General features: G+C 39.4%; 3 protein-coding genes across 5 annotated transcripts; 2 read left to right on the top strand and 1 right to left on the bottom strand.

The window, feature by feature from the left end:
* Positions 1-772: 772 nt before the first annotated feature.
* Positions 773-5483, top strand: nfam1 (NFAT activating protein with ITAM motif 1). The gene is made up of 6 exons (XM_029510542.1): positions 773-910; positions 2509-2757; positions 3646-3758; positions 4560-4682; positions 4806-4916; positions 5008-5483. The coding sequence occupies exons 1-6, from the start codon at positions 832-834 to the stop codon at positions 5062-5064; spliced, it is 732 nt and encodes a 243-aa protein (XP_029366402.1). The 5' UTR covers positions 773-831; the 3' UTR covers positions 5065-5483.
* A 199-nt stretch (positions 5484-5682) lies between these two features.
* On the top strand, positions 5683-10423 carry f8a (coagulation factor VIII associated). Its single transcript, XM_029506417.1, has 12 exons — positions 5683-5766; positions 6219-6265; positions 6399-6471; positions 7092-7251; positions 7485-7553; positions 7638-7758; positions 7883-7975; positions 8260-8324; positions 8770-8851; positions 8992-9038; positions 9479-9534; positions 9654-10423. Exons 1-12 carry the CDS (start codon positions 5708-5710, stop codon positions 9733-9735), a joined length of 954 nt encoding a protein of 317 aa, XP_029362277.1. The 5' UTR covers positions 5683-5707; the 3' UTR covers positions 9736-10423.
* Positions 10424-11277: 854 nt separating this feature from the next.
* Positions 11278-14655, bottom strand: LOC115046207 (epithelial membrane protein 1). 3 transcript variants are annotated; one of them, XM_029506430.1, is made up of 5 exons: positions 14519-14655; positions 13704-13794; positions 13204-13303; positions 12841-12981; positions 11278-11693 (listed from the first exon to the last, which is right to left on the bottom strand). In XM_029506430.1, exons 2-5 carry the CDS (start codon positions 13776-13778, stop codon positions 11530-11532), a joined length of 480 nt encoding a protein of 159 aa, XP_029362290.1. In that variant the 5' UTR covers positions 13779-13794; positions 14519-14655; the 3' UTR covers positions 11278-11529. The 3 variants fall into 3 exon arrangements, with proteins under 3 accessions (XP_029362290.1, XP_029362309.1, XP_029362300.1); XM_029506449.1 differs by lacking the exon at positions 14519-14655 and adding an exon at positions 14270-14511; XM_029506440.1 differs by lacking the exon at positions 14519-14655 and having other exon boundaries at positions 13704-14511.
* Positions 14656-17932: the final 3277 nt, after the last annotated feature.

Genomic DNA, 17932 nt, shown 5'->3' with positions numbered 1-17932 from the left:
CTGCTTGCTCTCTTGCTATCTGTATCTGTTTTCATGCTGTTGCTGAGGTGAGCTCAGAGTTGGACATCGAAAAAGCCAGAAAGAAAAAATTAAGGAAAGAAGTCAAGTAGGGGCAGAGCGGGGGGAGGAGGCGTAGAGGCAGAAAGAAAAGCAGACAGACAAACGGGGTTAAATAACGACAAGTACCGCACTTCAACATCTGTGCACCACTCCTGGCAGAGTTACTGTGGTGAAGTCACAGCACCAGCCACAGCTGCTTCACATTAACAACAGGCAATTTGTCACCTTCAGCTGAATTCCAGCCGTGGTGACACACACACACACGCACACACACACACATTTTCCCTTTTACTGTCTTAAAAAAAAAAAAAAACATATGACAGGGAGGCAGTTTGCGGCTCACACTTATTTCCTCACCACTGTCTCTCTGTAAGGAAAGGCCAACATTGCACTTAACATCTCAAAACTGATGTCACCAAATTATGCAACCAGTAATATCCCCTCTCAGCACACAACCCCAAAAAATAAGTAAATAAATAAACTGTCTACTGTCCACATTTCTTTTCTGCTATTCTGGCTTTACTGTTGTTGTGTTCAGTGTTTTGAGGCTCTAAGCTTAAATGCAATGATCTTTTCCTCTGTGCTCGTGACTCTTTAGTATCCTTGGTGTTTGAGGGTCCAGAAAAAAAAAAAAAAAAGCAAATTTGAGGAAGTGACATTGACTAGAAAGAGGAAACCCAGCAATGTATTTTATTTACCATGAAAAAACACTGAGTAGGTAGACAGGAGAAGTTAGTACGACGAAGAAGATAAAATCCTTCAAACCACAACATGAGAGCGCAACGAGTTTGCCGACTTTTCTTCAAGCTGAGTTGGACATTTACATGTTTCCTCTCTTCTTGTTGCTTGGGTAAGTAAGCCATCAAACTATGTTCACATACTTTTTATTCGACATTTGGATCGGTCTACAGTATATTTGCCATTAACTGTAACAAATTGCAATTATTGGATTGTTACCAAAAATGTCCAAATATATGTTTCTTTAGCTACAGCAGGTAAAATAAGCATGGAACTCATCACTATTTTTCTCAGGAAATATATTTCTACAGCTGCTATTGACATGAAATTTTCACCGGACGTTGGTAACGACCCATGCAATCTACACGTGCTAAGAAATCAAACCTTAAATGGCCAGAAATTAAGTTGTGAGTAATCAAGTGAAATGACACAGGGAAAAGCTATTGAAGGACAGAATGGCGGCAGATTCCTCCACAACGAGAAGGTTGTGGGTTTGGTTCAACACTCTGTGTGGATTTTGCAGTGATAAGAAAACAGCCTGCCCCTTATATGTGAAAATTAATAACAGCTAGCTCAGTCCCAACTGGTGGTCCATAAAAAGGTGTCTAAATACGGTCACACACGAAACATCTCATGGTCGGTAAGAACAACGAACTTTCTCAAAACTGTTGCAACCTTATTGTTGCAAAACATAATGATGGTTTTGGAAGTATTTCTAAACTTGTGAATGTTCCCGTGAACACATTTGGGGCCATAATAATAAGGAAGTGTAACAAACATCATTTCACCATAAACAGGCAGTAACCAAGTGCTCCTCACAAGATTTCTGACCGAGGACTGAAAATAATTATCAGAAATGCTGTCCAAAGGAGATCTTCAGAAGGACCTGGAATTCGCAGGTGCAATTGTTTCAAAGGAAACAATAAATTATGCACTCAACTGCTGTGGCCTGTATGCACGCTCTATACTGGGAGAATATAGACTGGTCAGACGAGACCAATTTTGAACACTTTGGATGCCATAATACACCCCACGTTTGGAGGTCAAATGTCTCTGCACATCACCACAAAAACGCCATACGAGGTAGGAGGTGCGGACATCAGTGTATTGACCTGTTTTTCAGCACACTGCACAGGAAAACTTGATTTAATTGAAGGAAGAATAAATGGGAAAATTTACCAATACGTTTTTGTAAAGATCTTCTGCCATCCACAAAGATGATGACGATAAACCTTCAACATTTGAAGACTTTTCATGGTGAAGAATGAGCCAAACTCACACCAGAGCAATACACTTCACTAGTTTCTCCTGCATGGAGAAACTAGCGGTAGTTACAGATCATTTAATTTCTGCAGAATTTATGTGTTTTACTTTTTTCGTATGTATGGATTATTTGGGTTGTTACCAACAGCTGGTGAAGATTTCATGGCAGTTCTAGAAATATATTTCCTGAAAAAAATGGTGAGGGTGAGGTACTGAACTTACTTACCCGCTGTACACATTCATATTCATAATCAGTACCACTTATGGTTTAAGTCAGAAATTTGTGAAACGTTTCCCCAAATTTAAGGTAAAATAACATAAATAGAGCACATCCCCACAGTTGTGTCTTAAATTTGTTGGTATTCCATCTTCTGTAAATTGGCAAATTAATAATTTGACAAATCATATTGGCTTTTGTAATGACATGTATGCTGTGTCCAATCACAGGCCTCTCCCTGGAAGCCACAGTCTTTGTGGCCTGTAAAGGTGAAGCGCTTACCATTAAATATAAAGTGGAGAAACCGGCAAACTCAAGTCAAAGCATGTTGACCTGCTATGATCCTCTCAACAAATCAATATATACAAGTGCACTGACCGACGAGACTGCAGATATCCCAGTGAAAAATGTGAGCCAATCAGGAGAATACTATTGCGAGTATCGAACGGCCAAGGCATACTGGTATCTTCTAGTAAGAGGTGAGTTCAAAAACAGGAGAGAACAAATGAAAGCTGAAACTGAAAATCATGGAGGTGAAGTAAAAAAAATGTTTGCCTATAACTGAGAGAACCCTCTGCAGACTGAGAGTGTGGTGTTTCTGAGGTTTACAGTTCAAAACAATGTGTTGATTTATCAATTAGTTAGCTGAAACAAAATTCATTTGCAGCCAGGTGGCTTGTTAATCAACGTAGTAAATTTATGTGGGGGACAATAGTTCTGCCATCTTAATCTATGAGAATTTACAGGCTTCTCCTCACTTTTGTGAGAGTAAATTTAGGCATACTGGTATCTTCTAGTAAGAGGTGAGTTCAAAAACAGGGGAGAACAAATGAAAGCTGAAACTGAAAATCATGGAGGTGAAGTAAAAAAAATGTTTGCCTATAACTGAGAGGGTCTTGTAAAAAACAAAACAAAACATATCAATTGTTTTTCACGAGTTCCTTTTCTGTTTCTGTTTTCACATGGCTGTAAAGGGGAGCGGTGCCCACCGTGGGAAGGCTGTGCATTTATTTATTTTTTATTTTTTATTTTTTAGATTATAATGAATCCTCTTTGTTAGTTTGTCAGTCTGTGTGTTAGCGCTGAGCCAAAGTATAAGACAAACCTCAAAGAAACTGAACATGTATGATTAGTTTCTCTCTAATCCCTTCCACTTCCTCATCTTGTATTATTTTATGAACAAATGTATCTCAACTGAATGGCGCGTCCCAACCACCAGGATGGGAAACACAATCAGTTACCAGAAAATGTTTAGCTGACAAAATATCCAGTTGATAGAGATATATTTTAACCAGTTGATAAGTTGCTTTACAGATGAAGGATTTTTGTGTGTCACTAGCTGACACCAAACAGTGTGTTATTTCCAGATGACGGCTACGTGGAGCCTCCGGTGTTGGAGTACATCATCATACCAGCCTTCATCGTTGTGCTGCTGATCATCGGTGTGGTCGGGTCAGTCTTTGTCTTCAGAGGACATCAGGTGAGCTGTACGCTGCTTTATCACCTGTAAGTTAAGAAACCGCATGCTGTACGTTACAAAGAACCCTCTGCGGACTGAGAGTGTGGTGTTTCTGAGGTTTACAGTTCAAAACAATGTGTTGATTTATCAATTAGTTAGCTGAAACAAAATTCATTTGCAGCCAGGTGGCTTGTTAATCAACGTAGTAAATTTGTGTGGGGGACAATAGTTCTGCCATCTGAATCTATGAGAATTTACAAGCTTCTCCTCACTTTTGTGAGAGTAAATTTAAGGTAAATTTTTTATTTATTTATTTATTTATTTTCCGTTATTGTATATAGCTCTTCAAAAAATCATCATTATCAATCATCATCATCATTATCAACTAAAGAACTACAGTAGAATAATGATTAGTTGAAGTCCTAAATCATGTCTGGGTGAAGCACCAGATTGCCTGAATGTTTTCCTTTTTTTTTGAGTGTGTGGGCAGCTGATGCGCTCCTTCCAAGCTTCTTTAAAGTTTGTTCTTAACTGAGGATAGATTTGCTGCAAATAAACAACAGCTTTCTCACAAAGGTGTCATTAAGCCTTGTTTAAAAAAAAAAAAAAAGTCACTTGCATACAACAAATGAATCAAAATCTGTCTTTATGAGCAAGATAATTAGAAAAGTTCTGAATCTACTGAATCTCCTGAGTAACAGGAGCCACACTAGTTCTGTGGCTTCTGTGGCTGGCTTAAGTTCCTGAATGGTATTAATCAACACACTGGTCAGGTTAATGCATATAGTTTATGTTATTTGGTTTTTGATTTTTGTTGTCAAGAACAAGAGTAAGACTACTACATATCCTGAAACAAATGGGAAACGAAAGCAGAACACTGAAGAAAGGAAAGGAAGAGAGACGGGGGATGAAAACACTAATGCTCCGTCTACGTCCGTATATGCTGTAAGCAGTATTTTTCACTCAGCATTGTAGATACAGGCACATTTCACTTGGGATGAATTGACCTGCATGATTTTTGTCTTTGGTCATTCCTGCAATTAGCTGTTTATTTTTATGTGTTGCCAGAGTCTAGAGATTCGGCCCGGGTCCATTTATGATGTGCTGGACCACTCGGCTACCAACACAAAGTCTGACCAAAAGAAACCCAAGGCCAAGAAGAAAGAGCCTCAAATAACAGTAAATGAAAATACTGCATGTTTTATAATTTCCTGTCTCAGTGGATAGCAATGAAACACAGTTTGTAACCTGCCTTTTACTTCCTCCACAGAAAACCCCCAAAAACCAAGACGAAGGTGTGTTTGAGAGTGTCTATGAGAATTTTTGAATCACATACAAGCTTATTTATGCAGACTGTTATATTTATGTAAGTAGTTGAGGTCTTCTCCATTTGCTTTGCTGTGTCAGTGTAGTGGTAGAAAGCATACGCTATAAAGATTCTTATAAAATAAGAAAACGTCACATTTTAGCATAACATTCATTTGTATGTACTTTATATGCATGGATACAAGGGTTATCAGAAAAATGTACTCATAATATAAAAGCTAATTACACAGCATGCAGGCAGAAAACCTGTCACTAATCTTTAATATGTTGTAAAACATGATTGATTATAATATAATGCCTTGTCCTGTAAACAACGTTATTGCAGTGGAGCACATATTTCCTCTTTTATTTTCAGAGGTTTCATTTGCTGTGCTGTACTGAACTGTACTTAGTCGGTGAAAACTGAAATGAAAAATGCAAAAAATAAAAGTTCACTTGTCAAATTTCTGCGTTTGATTACTCGCTAGAAAACGTCAATTTTGTATTTCCGGTGCCTCCTAATATGGAAATGTCCCGCTCATACACACGCCAGTCTTGGATGCAATGACCAATGAAATTGAGAGGTCTGGATTCTACGAGCCAATCTGAACGCTGCTCTCACCTGTACTTCCTGGTTTGTCTTCGCTTGTTTTGCTACATTGACAATGGCCGCTGAAGGGGATTTTCTGGCTAGATATCGCGCTGTATCAAATAAACTGAAGAAGTAAGACAATTAATAGCAGTTTTTTGTTTCAAAAGAGCCGAAAACGACCAGGGATTGCTCTAACAGTTGTTGTCAGTATTGATAGACAGGATTTATACAGACAGGGCTAATGAGCTAAGCTAACTGTTAGCCTATCGTTGATGCCAGTGTCGGCTAGTTAATATTTATTTAGTGTAACTAACCCTAACCCTAACTCACATATTATGTTTCGTCAATGTTTATTCGAGGCTCCTAACCGAATTAAAGAAAGGGGTAACTATATTGTTGACAGATAGCAAGGGGGAAGGTAGAATAAATAAATATGGCCCTTGCTAGTTTGCTAAGCACGAAGCTCATCGACGCTTCCCCCTCAGACCAGATTACATTTGAGTGAACTTGATTTTCATCACGTCGCTTAATGTTTGACTTAAAAACATTTTGAACACTGTCAGTTTTGCACTTTTTTGTCGCAGACGTTTTCTACGGAAGCCCAATGTTGCCGAGGCAAGTGAGCAGTTTGGTAAGTTCCGATCTCAAACCTGATGTCATGGCTCAAAATAGCGCATTTGCTCCATCACGATAACGGTGAATATGTTTCATTCAGTTTTGTATAAACACTTTGGTCTCAAGTAATTCTCTCCCTGTCTCACCAGGTCAGCTGGCCAAGGAGCTGAAGCAGCAGGACTGTCTTCAGTATGCTGCCTTCTGTAACCTGGCCATGGCTCGGTGAGGACCAAACCCGCTTCGTATAAACTCCATACTCATTTACATTATGGAGACACTTGACTGCCCTGCACGTTTAGAATAGTTTGCTTATTTTTTCAAGTGAAAAGAAGTAAAAACAAACTTTAGGCATTCAAAAGATACAAATCCCAATTATTCCTACTATTTGTACAATTCCTGTTATTGGCTCAATTGCCCATTTTCGATTTTAGATCCAAATTTAGCAAAGGCCTCTTTGTGTATTTGCTGACATGCATATATTACGGCTCATAAAGACCCAGTTTAGTGTGCAAGATTTGTATTAGCATGCACAGGTCCCTGACATGAATGCAACAGAACATCTTGAAGATAATAAAGACCACGAATTTATCACTTTATCATCTTCGAGATTTGCTATTTAAGGTCATGTTATCTTTTAGATCATCCCACAAACGTTCCGGCTAGTGACTGGTCATCTCCTGTTTTTCTTGTCCATCACCATAAATGACCACAAGGCAGTGATGAGAGTTTCTGCTAATGAGCCCAGAAGCTGTCTGGAGCTTTCAAATTGGTGTTATGTTAATGTGTACATTTGTTGTTGTTGTTGTTGTTGTTATTATGCATCCTGAATGTCTTTGCTGCAGGTGTGAGCAGACTCTTTTTAATGCTCCTGGAGAAGCTTTGGCATTAACCGATGCTGCCCGCCTCTTTCTCACATCTGAAAAGGAGAACAGAGCCCTGCAGGCCCCAGGATTTGATGAGCACCTTCAGGCTGCACTCAACTGTTACAGCTTTGCAATTAAGGTACACTGATGTCATTAGTGCATAAAGCATCAGCTGCGCTCTGAAAATATCTGGTAAATGAAAGCATTAGTAATCTCAATGTTAATTCTGTTGCATGTATATCCTGTAATCCTTTTTATGGAATATGTGAGCGCATCAAGGATGCAAAGAATCAATTCTGTTGTACATTTCTATATTGTGACCACATCGCTATAGAGACAGTACTTCAATGCTGATGTGCAAATGGCTTACAGGTGTATATTGAGATGAATCAGCCTGTGATGGCAGCCAGCCTCTGCCTAGAACTTGGCAACGCACTAAAGGTACAACTGTGTACAATAATGATCTTAATTTTTGATTAAAGGTTTATAAATGTCACATATTAACCTCAGTTCTGTCTTTAAAAGGAAATGAACAGACCAGGAGAGGCTGTTGTTCACTATCAGAGGGCTGCAGAGTTACAGACCCAGACACCGATTGAAACACTCCTGTCAATGGGAGAGATAGCTACATGCAAAATTCTCACACGTGAGTTCAGACAGTCTATTCACATTTTGCTATATGTGATATTTATGTGTTTATCCTAATATACATATGCTTATAGAGCTGATTTGATTTGCTGTAGTTTAATCTTTTCTCTGCTGTTTTGCAGGTGACTACGATGGTGCTTTGTCGGTGTTCACTGAGATGCAGCTGATGTGTCAGGAGAGAGGACTGCAGCTACCAGGCACCAGCACCCCTGTTGGTGAGGCTGTGCACTTATTTACATCATGTAGCAGTTCAAAATCATCTCATATGTGTGATAGTGTGCTAATCTCAAAAACATAACAAACAAAAGATCCAATAGGCATAACTACATTTTGGCACTTAAAGCTGGGATGTTAACTTTAAGATTCCAGGATCATTGGCTCATTCTCTCCTTCAACATAATTGTTGCAATTTACTGGATTTATGCAGATTGAGAAACTGCCCGGTAGTGTACTCTCGTCAGTCATTTTTTGCATATTTAATTCTCTAAAATTCTCCAAGGTGCATTTTTGGACATTGTGGCAAAATGTGAGATCTCCAGAGTACTACTGCTGATGTTGCTTGAGGTACGTAAGTCTATTTTATTTTTAATAATAGTTATTGCAAGTAACCCATCTACATCATAATAACTAAGTGGAAAATATAACCTCAACAGGTGCAAAACACATTTTAAGAAGTGTATTAGTATTAAACCAGTTCAGTAATTGCTCACTGTAATTCAGGTAGTCATGATGAAACTTTATGAAGCCGGTGCAAAATATTATTACGGTGGATACACTGCAGAATAAATTAATGGCAAACTGTCAGTAGGTAAGGAAGGAATGAAAGAAACATTAACATTTTACCATGAACACCTCCCAATTGAAAAAGCAATAGAAAATACTGTGACTGAAGTCAAGTATGTAAATTTTTTTTTTTTTGTATTTCAGTACAAATACAAAGTCTTGGAATGAAAATTGCTGAATGGTTTGTGCTGTAAGACTTAAATAACCTTGCTGTTTCCCGGTGTAGCCTCCACCCCAGAAGCTGTTACCAGAACATGCACAGACTTTGGAGAGATATGCATGGGAGTCCTTTGACCCTCACAGCCAAGGTCAGCATTAAACTATTTTGGAACAAAATTTAGTTTTTTACATGTGTATTCTTTTAAGTGGTAATTCCCAAGACTGCATGAAGCCTGTCAGTGAAATCAGTTTGAAGTAGTGGTAACACAGTCTTTGTGCTCTCATTTAGTGACCTTTCTGCCTGAGAATGTTTTCCTGCTCCTACAGTCAGTCGTGGTGAGTTTCATCAGACACATATTTGCACAGTTCACATTTTTTCCTGATTTCCTGATATGTCCCAATTGCTTGAAAAGAAAATCATGGTTTTCATGGCCTTCACATGGCAGTGATGAAAGTGCTTGAGTTTGTTTTCATTTGCTAGTGAAATTTATTGTATCCTTTTGCAGCATTTTATAGTGCTGCGTGTGTGTCATTAAACTTTTCCTTTTTCTTTTAATAAGAGTCAGTAGATAGTAACAGACGGCGATTGATGTTTATTCATGACTCAATCCCCTTAATTAAAAAAAGATTCTGTAAATCAACTTTTCTGCATGAGTAGTCTCTATCTGTATTATTGGAGTAGTTATAAGAGAGCATAAACATTGACAAGGTCATAAGAACTTGTCAAGGTTATGGTTTTATTTGTGCAACGTTTTAACAACAAATCTTTTTTGCAGATGGCGTGTCAGGAGAAAGACACCGAGTCCCTTAAGGCTCTTCAGACTGAGCTGTGGTGAGCTTCTGCAAATCTTGATTTCCATCATGTGATGAGATGTGAACAGTATTTTCATTGCTTCTTAGTCTCAATTTTCCAAATTTTAAAGTGTTTATGGGGTTTTTTCCCCTCTTCAGGCCGCTTCTGACGGCTGAGCAGAATCACCTTCTCCACCTGGTGGTGCAAGAGCGTATCACGCCGTCTGGCCAAGGCATCTAGTGCAGTCCAGTTTTTACTCACTTCCTCTGGGAACAATACTTAATATAATGGAACATTCCTGTTTCTGACTGGGTCTGTTGTAAGGCCTGAAGAAGTGATTCTTAATGTTGGTGTTGTAGCTTGCACTCAGACAAATACACAAACTTTGCCCTGATCAAGCAAAGTCAGATTTAGAAACCGGTCAAAATCGAATAACATTGTCCGATATGTTGTCTGTTAATACTCTGATTTATGTCAGGAGGCAAATTTAAGATTACATTTAAATCAAATTTATTGTAATCTTGTGTCCTCAAACTGAAGTGAATGCTTCAAAACTGGATCATTTCAGAAGTATTTATTATGTAACAGCTGCTGTTTTGGTTCTTTACAGCAATTTCATACAAGAGACGTGAATGCCGTGTTATAATTTGTTTTATTAATAAATGATATGGCTTTTATTCCAATGTAATTACAAACAAAATCCTCTATTGTATACCTCTGTAATATGGTGAAGTGAAACACCATTGTCATCCATCCCTGGTTCACTTTATGTTCACTTGTACAAGTTGCATGTACTTTTCTTAGGATAGCAGCCAACTACAAACATAAAATCAGACATGATTTAAAAAAAAAAAAGAAACACTCCATACAAAATCCATGTTACAAAAATATACTGGTTACAATGTACATAGAATTAAAAAAGAATACACTACACTATACCTCAGTTGTAAAATAAAGATACAGGATTAAAACTATTTGTACTGTAAATTTAGGCTTGTCTTTCGTGATTGTTCAAGTTCCACAACAGGAATGTAGTACTTTTGCCAACATGCCGTACCTTCTCAGATACAGTATTTTTCTCCTTCCTCGACTAAGGAAACCTGCAGTAGTAGCTCTCAGCCTCGCAATGTTGATTATACAGGATAAGTACTTCAATTTTACAAAATATATGGAACTACTATGTATCAAACGGGCGTTTACTGAGGGCATTATGTTTCTCACACCAGCGCTTTTATTCCACTTCCAAAAGCAGCAGTGAGTTTTGGGATATGCACTTCGTAATGTTCATGTTGAGCCAATATGACGGAACAGATTCCACCGCCATCTAATTAAACATACAGCTACAGAGCCAGGCTACTTTTAGCTTTGCATAAAAAAGATGGTAATAACAGATAGCCTGGCTCTGATGAAAGCCAATTTAACTAACCATCATAGCAAACTCAAAAAGCAGGCAGGTTGAGTTACACTTGTATTGGATCATAGCTAAACTAAGCTAAACCGTTGTAGCTTTAGTCTAAGCGCACAAATTGTGTGTTCACAGTTTAGTATGGGATTAGTTTTCTCATTATTCTTGCCAAGAAAGTGAGTGAGTGTACTTCTCAAAATGTTGCTGGGTGTAGACTTACTGCTCTAAACCTAGATGCAACTACCTCTACAAGACAATGGAAATTATCGATTTATTATTTTAGCACTATGAAATAAGCTTTTAAGGATTGCAGCCTGTATATCCTATTATTTTGCGCCCCATACCATCTCACTCTTTAGTACTCTTGCCGTCTTCTCAATTTAATCAAAAATTGATCACCTAAAATTCAGCCCTTCATGTAATGTTAGCATCTCTTTTTTTTTTTTTTTTTTCTGTATTTATAACATTGAAAAAATAAACAAATACATGGCTCTTATTAGTGATTGTATGAACTCCCCATTCTTCTAGCTACAGATGTTGATCAACCATCTTTCAACAAATTTTGTTCCTTAAGATCCCATATTCAAAGAAACATAATCTCAGCTTTGCCCTCATTCCCTTTTATCCTCTCACTCGCTCTTCTTGCGCAGGACGAGGTAGGTAACTGCTAAGAGGAAGGTGAGGACAAAGGATATCCAGGCCAGGACATAGCAATGTCCATACCCTTCCGTTGCCACGTCCTCAGTGTGAAACTTAGCCGTGTAAATCGAGGCTGCTGTCATTATACAAAGGCCTGCAGGGGGAAAGAGAATATTGTCACACGTGACCAATGAGGCAGTTGAGACTTAATTACTTGCCCAAATATACGATAAGGCCCATGAACAAGCATGGTGAAGCGAATGTTTCCACCACAATCGAAATGAAATGAAATGAAATGAGCATAGCAGTTTCACCTTACTAACTTTCATATGACAAAGGCTCATTACTTCTGATGTCACATAACGTTACCTTCATATTTTTCCATATGTATTAAGTTAAAAGCAATGACTAGGGATTGATAATTATTACAGTTTTCTACCCATGTCGTTAATAGCACATCAGCACGAGAGGTGAAACATCTTTGAAAAACCTTTAAACCTTGTTTGATTTAAAATGGCACGTTTGAGGCCTCATCCCAGCCTCTGAAATGTTAATATTTCCTGGTTGTGTTAGCCATGTATAACAGTAATTGTTACTCCTCCCCCCCCCCCCACCTCCGCCGCCACTTCGGTTTCAGACACGTTTGAATTATATTTCCCATTTAACATTTAAGCATCCTGTTTCAGCCTGCAAATATTTTTGTATCCTGAAAATGCCATTTCAGAGTGGCATTTAATAACGAGGCACTGAATTTTCACATAAATAAACGTATTATTCCAAAAACATAGATGGTAACTGCTCCACTGCCGAGATTTTTCTGTTGCGTGCAATCAAAGCATGAAATGAGACCGAACCAATTTGACCATTTTTACTCTCAACTAAATACCTGCAGGCTGTTGCAGCACAATGTGTAAAGTTTCATTGATAATTAATGTTAATATTTATCTACCCGCCCTCGCCCACTGTGAGCTGTGGCTCCAGCACCCCCTGCTACCCGGAAATGGATAAGTGGTATAAGATGAATGTATGAATGAATGTTACTATTTATCTGTTTCTTAGACCTAAATGTGGACTTTCTTGCCCAAAAACAAAAGCTTTCCTGAAACTGTCTCTGGGGTTTTGGAGTATATCTGTGTCCGTTTAAGGGAGAAACAGACTGCGCTTTGACTGAGCTTTAATTGATTTCATATCGAATGTAACATTCTCAAAAAAAAAAAAAAGGAAGAAAACAACTCACATCCTCCATAGAAATGTTACCTCGAAGAAACAAGCAAATAAACCAGTGACTCCAGGTTACTTACAGGCAATTAGCTGTAAAACACCAGTGAAAGTGAACCTCTGGCCTTTGGGCAGTGTGAACAGCTGAGCCACAAACACAAACAGGGCCAAGAAGGCAAAAATACAGGCCAGCACTGAGGTGGCCTGCACAGCCTGGAGATAGTCTGCAGGAGCAAGATGCCAAAACACGCAGTCAGTAAGTCATCAACATTAACACCTTTACATTATAACCTTCATATATACATGATTTTATAACAGCTGACATAAAAAAACCAAATAACTTGGGAACATATAAAAATCCTTTCAGTTTCTACATCTTCTGTTGTGGACACTGAAGAGTCAAATCAACTAACGTGAACAGTTTTGTGACAAAACAAAGCAGTTACCCTGGTTGTCGTTGCTCGGGTTGCTGTAATGCCAGGCTGAATTTGAGAGCTTCCATTTGCCCCACAAGTCAGTTGACAAAGTGTTACTCACCCACCAGGCCTGAAGACACACCCACACACACACACACACAAAAAACAAAAAAAAAAAAACATTGAGGATATCAAAGCACATAAAGGAGGTTCAATCAGGTTTACTCATAGGAAGTTTTGTAAGGTCATCATGTATACCCACATGTATCCACATTGGCAGAGCTGTTCAGTGTCCCATTGTGGGTGGTAATAACCCCCCCACCCCCCACCCCACCCCCCCCACCCACCCACCCAAATTATACTCTGACATTTGACTCCTGAGTTTTACAGTGTGATGTAATGACGTGGTGCTGGGCCGAGCTCCCATTCACAAACGCATGCTGCTCCTGCTGTTTGCTTTTATTCTGAAAGTGTGGGGGTCTATTGTTAGTTTTCACAAGCTCACATGAGTAATTACATTCTGTACTCACATTATCAATGGTAGCCACCAGCAGAAGGATAATGGTGGTGATGTGCAGAATAACGATTCCGGCCAGCATCAACATTGTGACCTCCTGAAAACTGATAAGAGAGGAAAGGCAGAAAAAAACAAAGTATGCACACTATTATTTGTTTTCCATGCACGGACTTATGCAATGAGGAAGCATCTATTCTCACACACACACATCTGTCCCAAAGAAGGGCAAAAAAAGAGTGACAAAAACTGTTGCATTCAAGTCCAAACTCGCTTAAGATTTTTTTTTTTTTTTTAATAAACATAAAACCAGTTGGACACCCCCGAAAGTCATTTTCTCTAATTTCGCAGCTCCAAGAAACTGCCATGCCCTCGGCAGCACACAGAAAAAACCCTTTCCCTCCACTTATCCACTCGATTTTCACGACTTTCGGCCGCTTCCGTCGACAAGAAAGGCGCGTTTGTGTGGACGGTGTGAGGGCTTTTCCCTGCGGACTGCTCCGGCTCACAGGCCCGCTCCTCAGCCAGCAGCTCCCAAAAAGAGCGCCAGTATACGACGGCAGAAAAGTCCAGTGAACGCACCTCTAACAAACACATCGATGCGATAATAAAAGCCGCGGAGCGTTTGGAGCCGTGCGTCCGTTTATTAAAGCTCCTTTGCGCTCAGTTGTGTCTGAACTATTCTTCAGAGCGTCGCTGAAAACTGAAGCAAGTTCTCTTTTTCGGCCCACCTGGACCCAACTGAACAAAAAATAAAGTAGACGCAGAGTCCTGCGTAATGATGCGTAAGACACAGCTTTCTGCAATGTAAACAAGGTGAATAATTGTTACCTGAAAGCGCCTTAACGCACGGCCCGGGAGTTTTGTGGGAATGCGAAGGACTGTAGACCCACCCAGTTTTGAATTCACAGCACACACATCACTCTGTTTTCCCTCTCCATTCCCTCTCTTTTCCCTTACAAAGCCCCACCCATAAAGTTTCTTCTCTTTCCCCCCCCCCACAGTGAAACCTCCAGAGTCAGGCAAACCAAAAAAACTTCAGCCACCCCCTCCCTCCACCTGCAGACTGCGAAGCTAGATCCCCAAAATCATTTTTCCTCATGAGTTATTAACAAGTTTAACTGCGTCACGTGTATAAATGTCCCGTCCCTTTTTTTTTTTTTTTTTTTTCCCCTTGCAGGTTGTTTCAAATAGATTTCTTCCAGCCATGTGTCTCATCTTCGTAATGAACGTGCAGCAGCTGCTGTAAGCCGCGCAGCTTATTCGTATGAAAATGAAACATCATTTGGGTCATGCTTTAAGATGTCTCGCAGAGCAGTGGAGGCCTCAGGTCGCCCTAGTGCCTTTTCAGGCCGCTTGCACACTCTTTGCCGGTTCATTACACACTTAAAATGATTCCTCTAAAGGTGGGCCATTAAGACGGGCGTCTGAGCACCAGGCCCTGGTGGATATCCTCATCTCTGCACAGCACTTACACTCTGATGGCATGTTTTCAAGCAGGTGGAAAGTGAAATAAAATACTGGCTCATTTAGATGAAGTTTCAAAAAGCTTTCAATGGATTATTAAGTCAGTCAAGTCTCCTCTCATGGTGGAGTGAAGTTTTGCTATTACAGGAACAGTGGGTGTGCGCAGCCATCTGAAGGTGGAGCACTTTGTGTGTGTGACTGTGTGCGATTTGATTTGTTCCTCAGAGACTCACTCATAGTCAGAGACCAGGTTTTTCAGAGGGATGTGGAAAAATACAAGCTTGGCATTCACAAAACAGAGCCATGCAGAGATGAACTACTCCGACTCCGTAATATATCAACATCAGCATCAGACACGCTGTTCAGCTCTTTTTATTCTTTATTTAATAAATATTTTTTATGTGTTTTTTTTTTTTTTTATGGATGACGCTACATCTCCCTGAGGGCTCACACTCTACCTGAGGACGGACTGAAACACACACACAGACCTGAGCTGCACGAGCTGAACTGCAAATTGTATAATAGCCTACATGTTAGAACCTTTTCCTGACATTTACAGATTAATAGGAGGAGAAAAAGACATTTTGCCTTTCCCTCAGTATACCAGCCTCATTTAAATAAGAACACAAAAGTGTTGGAATGAAAAGAGAAACCATCAGTGGCAGCCGAGTGAAACAGGGCGGAGTTTAGCAATATACTAGACTCCTCAGCTGAAAACAAACTGTTATATTTGACATAGATACGTGTTATTATTGGCTGTATTCACATACTACCTTACTATTAAGGGATTAAGCAGCAGACAGTGCACATCTTGTGAAGCCTTTTATCACCTGCTTCAGATGAGGGTAAGATCAAGTGATTATGGGTCTTCTTGTTTCTACAAAGGACCTTCATAAGAGGACATTGGCAGAGCATCTTTATTTTTTACAAAGTCTTATTTTCTAGCAGGTCTCAGCTCACCTCTGCCTCGGTCTTATCTGCCTTCAGGCTGCGGTCTCGTAGTGAAAAACACAGTGGAAGTCTTGTTACAATGGTTGCCTTGTGCTAACTGAGGTGGCATGAGGAGAGATGCCATAATTGCTTCCTTTGCTTTTTCACTGATCGTTCCCTCATTGTTGACGATGCGAGCTACCTCACTCAGGTCCTGTGTGCAAGGACAGTCGTCAACTACCCAGCTCACTGTTGAACGCATGGAGGTAACAGTATGTACAGCTCCTATCATTGAAGTCAGTTTGAATATTGATACAACAACGAGCTGCTTGGTTTATAACATTTTTGACAGTAGAAATGCCATCAGAATTACCCCCAACCCAAAATCATGAATACATTCATAATTAAATAATCTAGTCTAATAGCGTTTGGTACTTATTCTGTAAAAGGTTTTAAACTTTCAACAATATCTCAATATCTTAATTGGCTCGTCCTCATAATACTGTAGTTCATAAATGTATTAAATTGTGTTTGTTCTGAATTATTTCGTGTGCAATTTAACATCGTGAAGTAAGTCATAGCTATATCTTCCAAACAGTGGAATAAAATACATAGTCCAACATATAAAGTAGTAGCTGTAGAAGTTGGACGGTACTTGAATACATTTACTTGAACTTAACTTTGAGAAACATTTTATTTCTTTCTATCATCATACTATCATGGCTGTCATGCAGTAGCCAATATTATATAAACGTTGTATATTTTTATTCCTTTGAATCTTTTTTTCATCTTGATTAAGCAATTGAGGATTCTGACTATGTTTTTGGAAAATTGGATGCTTTGCTCTGAGCCTTGAGTTTAATAGGAAGACATGAAAGGGCACACACTGGGGCTAAGCTTTATCTGTGGGTCAGAGCCATTAAAAACAAATGTCTTCTTTACAGAGAATACATTTCTCACAAGCTCTGTGTTACATAACTTTGGGCTGTGCTGAACGGACCATTAGCACAAGCCTCTGTTTTTATTATCGTACCGCTGAGATGAAAATCATTCAAGAGCTACATTATTGTCAGAGGGTGTGGGAATGGCCCAGGGGAAGTATTTCCTTCAGGCAATACGTCTGAATAGGACCAAGATTGAAGCCATTATATCTGACCCCTGATGGTTTGTCATATCCTCCTAGTGAATGGTGAGTGGGTGCTGAGCAGTGCGAGTTTCCCTTTTATGCCACCTCTGAGTCAGTGGAGTTTCTATTCCCATCCTAACATGTGGGCCTCTGAGAAAGAACAATCTTAATCAGTGAGGCCGTCTATTGGAAAGAAAAAATCTCACTTAAGACGGTGACGTTTTTCAGGAAAACAGAAAGACACACGGACAATAATCTTATTTTCTAACTTTTACTGTTACAGTTGATATATTTTTACATTAACATTCCCACCCTGTCTGAGACACATTTCTCAGAGAGGCAACATTTTGTTTCTTTTCTTTCAAAGTTTCCCCAACAAACAGTGAAGAAGCCACATGCCGCAAAATTGTTCTGAAGTTTGTCAGCACAGTGTGACAGCACACAGCTTTCCTTTTCACATTAAGTCCAGACGCTTTTGTAGCCTCGGGACATTGAGTCTTACACCAGTCTCATCTAAGAAGCCACCGCAAACTTATAGCAATACAGTAATGAACGATCTCCACCAAAGTCACACAGACTGCCCCTTACTTTTCACTTCCTCCCATCATAAATACAACATTTGTCAGGTTCTGCCACTTTCAGCCAATTTCAGCTGCAGTTTAGGAATCCCGCAAAGGGTCAAAAGGTCAAACTGAGGTCTTTGCAAAATGTTTAACAAGAGA

This window comes from Echeneis naucrates, chromosome 1, assembly GCF_900963305.1.
Source record: "Echeneis naucrates chromosome 1, fEcheNa1.1, whole genome shotgun sequence".
Lineage (NCBI taxonomy): Eukaryota > Metazoa > Chordata > Actinopteri > Carangiformes > Echeneidae > Echeneis > Echeneis naucrates.
The sequence above is the reverse complement of the archived record's forward strand: the minus strand, read 5'-3'. Positions and strand labels throughout refer to the sequence as shown.

Excerpts from the sequence above, each read along its gene's own strand:
- f8a (XM_029506417.1), top strand. The coding sequence starts at position 5,708 with ATGGCCGCTGAAGGGGATTTTCTGGCTAGATATCGCGCTGTATCAAAT. Across the intron at positions 8,852-8,991 it reads CTTTGACCCTCACAGCCAAG|TGACCTTTCTGCCTGAGAAT; the intron begins GTCAGCATTAAA and ends GCTCTCATTTAG. Across the intron at positions 9,535-9,653 it reads GCTCTTCAGACTGAGCTGTG|GCCGCTTCTGACGGCTGAGC; the intron begins GTGAGCTTCTGC and ends TCCCCTCTTCAG.
- nfam1 (XM_029510542.1), top strand. The coding sequence starts at position 832 with ATGAGAGCGCAACGAGTTTGCCGACTTTTCTTCAAGCTGAGTTGGACA. Across the intron at positions 2,758-3,645 it reads CTGGTATCTTCTAGTAAGAG|ATGACGGCTACGTGGAGCCT; the intron begins GTGAGTTCAAAA and ends TGTTATTTCCAG. Across the intron at positions 4,683-4,805 it reads CGTCTACGTCCGTATATGCT|AGTCTAGAGATTCGGCCCGG; the intron begins GTAAGCAGTATT and ends ATGTGTTGCCAG.
- LOC115046207 (XM_029506430.1), bottom strand. The coding sequence starts at position 13,778 with ATGTTGATGCTGGCCGGAATCGTTATTCTGCACATCACCACCATTATC. Across the intron at positions 12,982-13,203 it reads CCCGAGCAACGACAACCAGG|ACTATCTCCAGGCTGTGCAG; the intron begins GTAACTGCTTTG and ends TTGCTCCTGCAG. Across the intron at positions 11,694-12,840 it reads TGTTTTACAGCTAATTGCCT|GCCTTTGTATAATGACAGCA; the intron begins GTAAGTAACCTG and ends TTCCCCCTGCAG.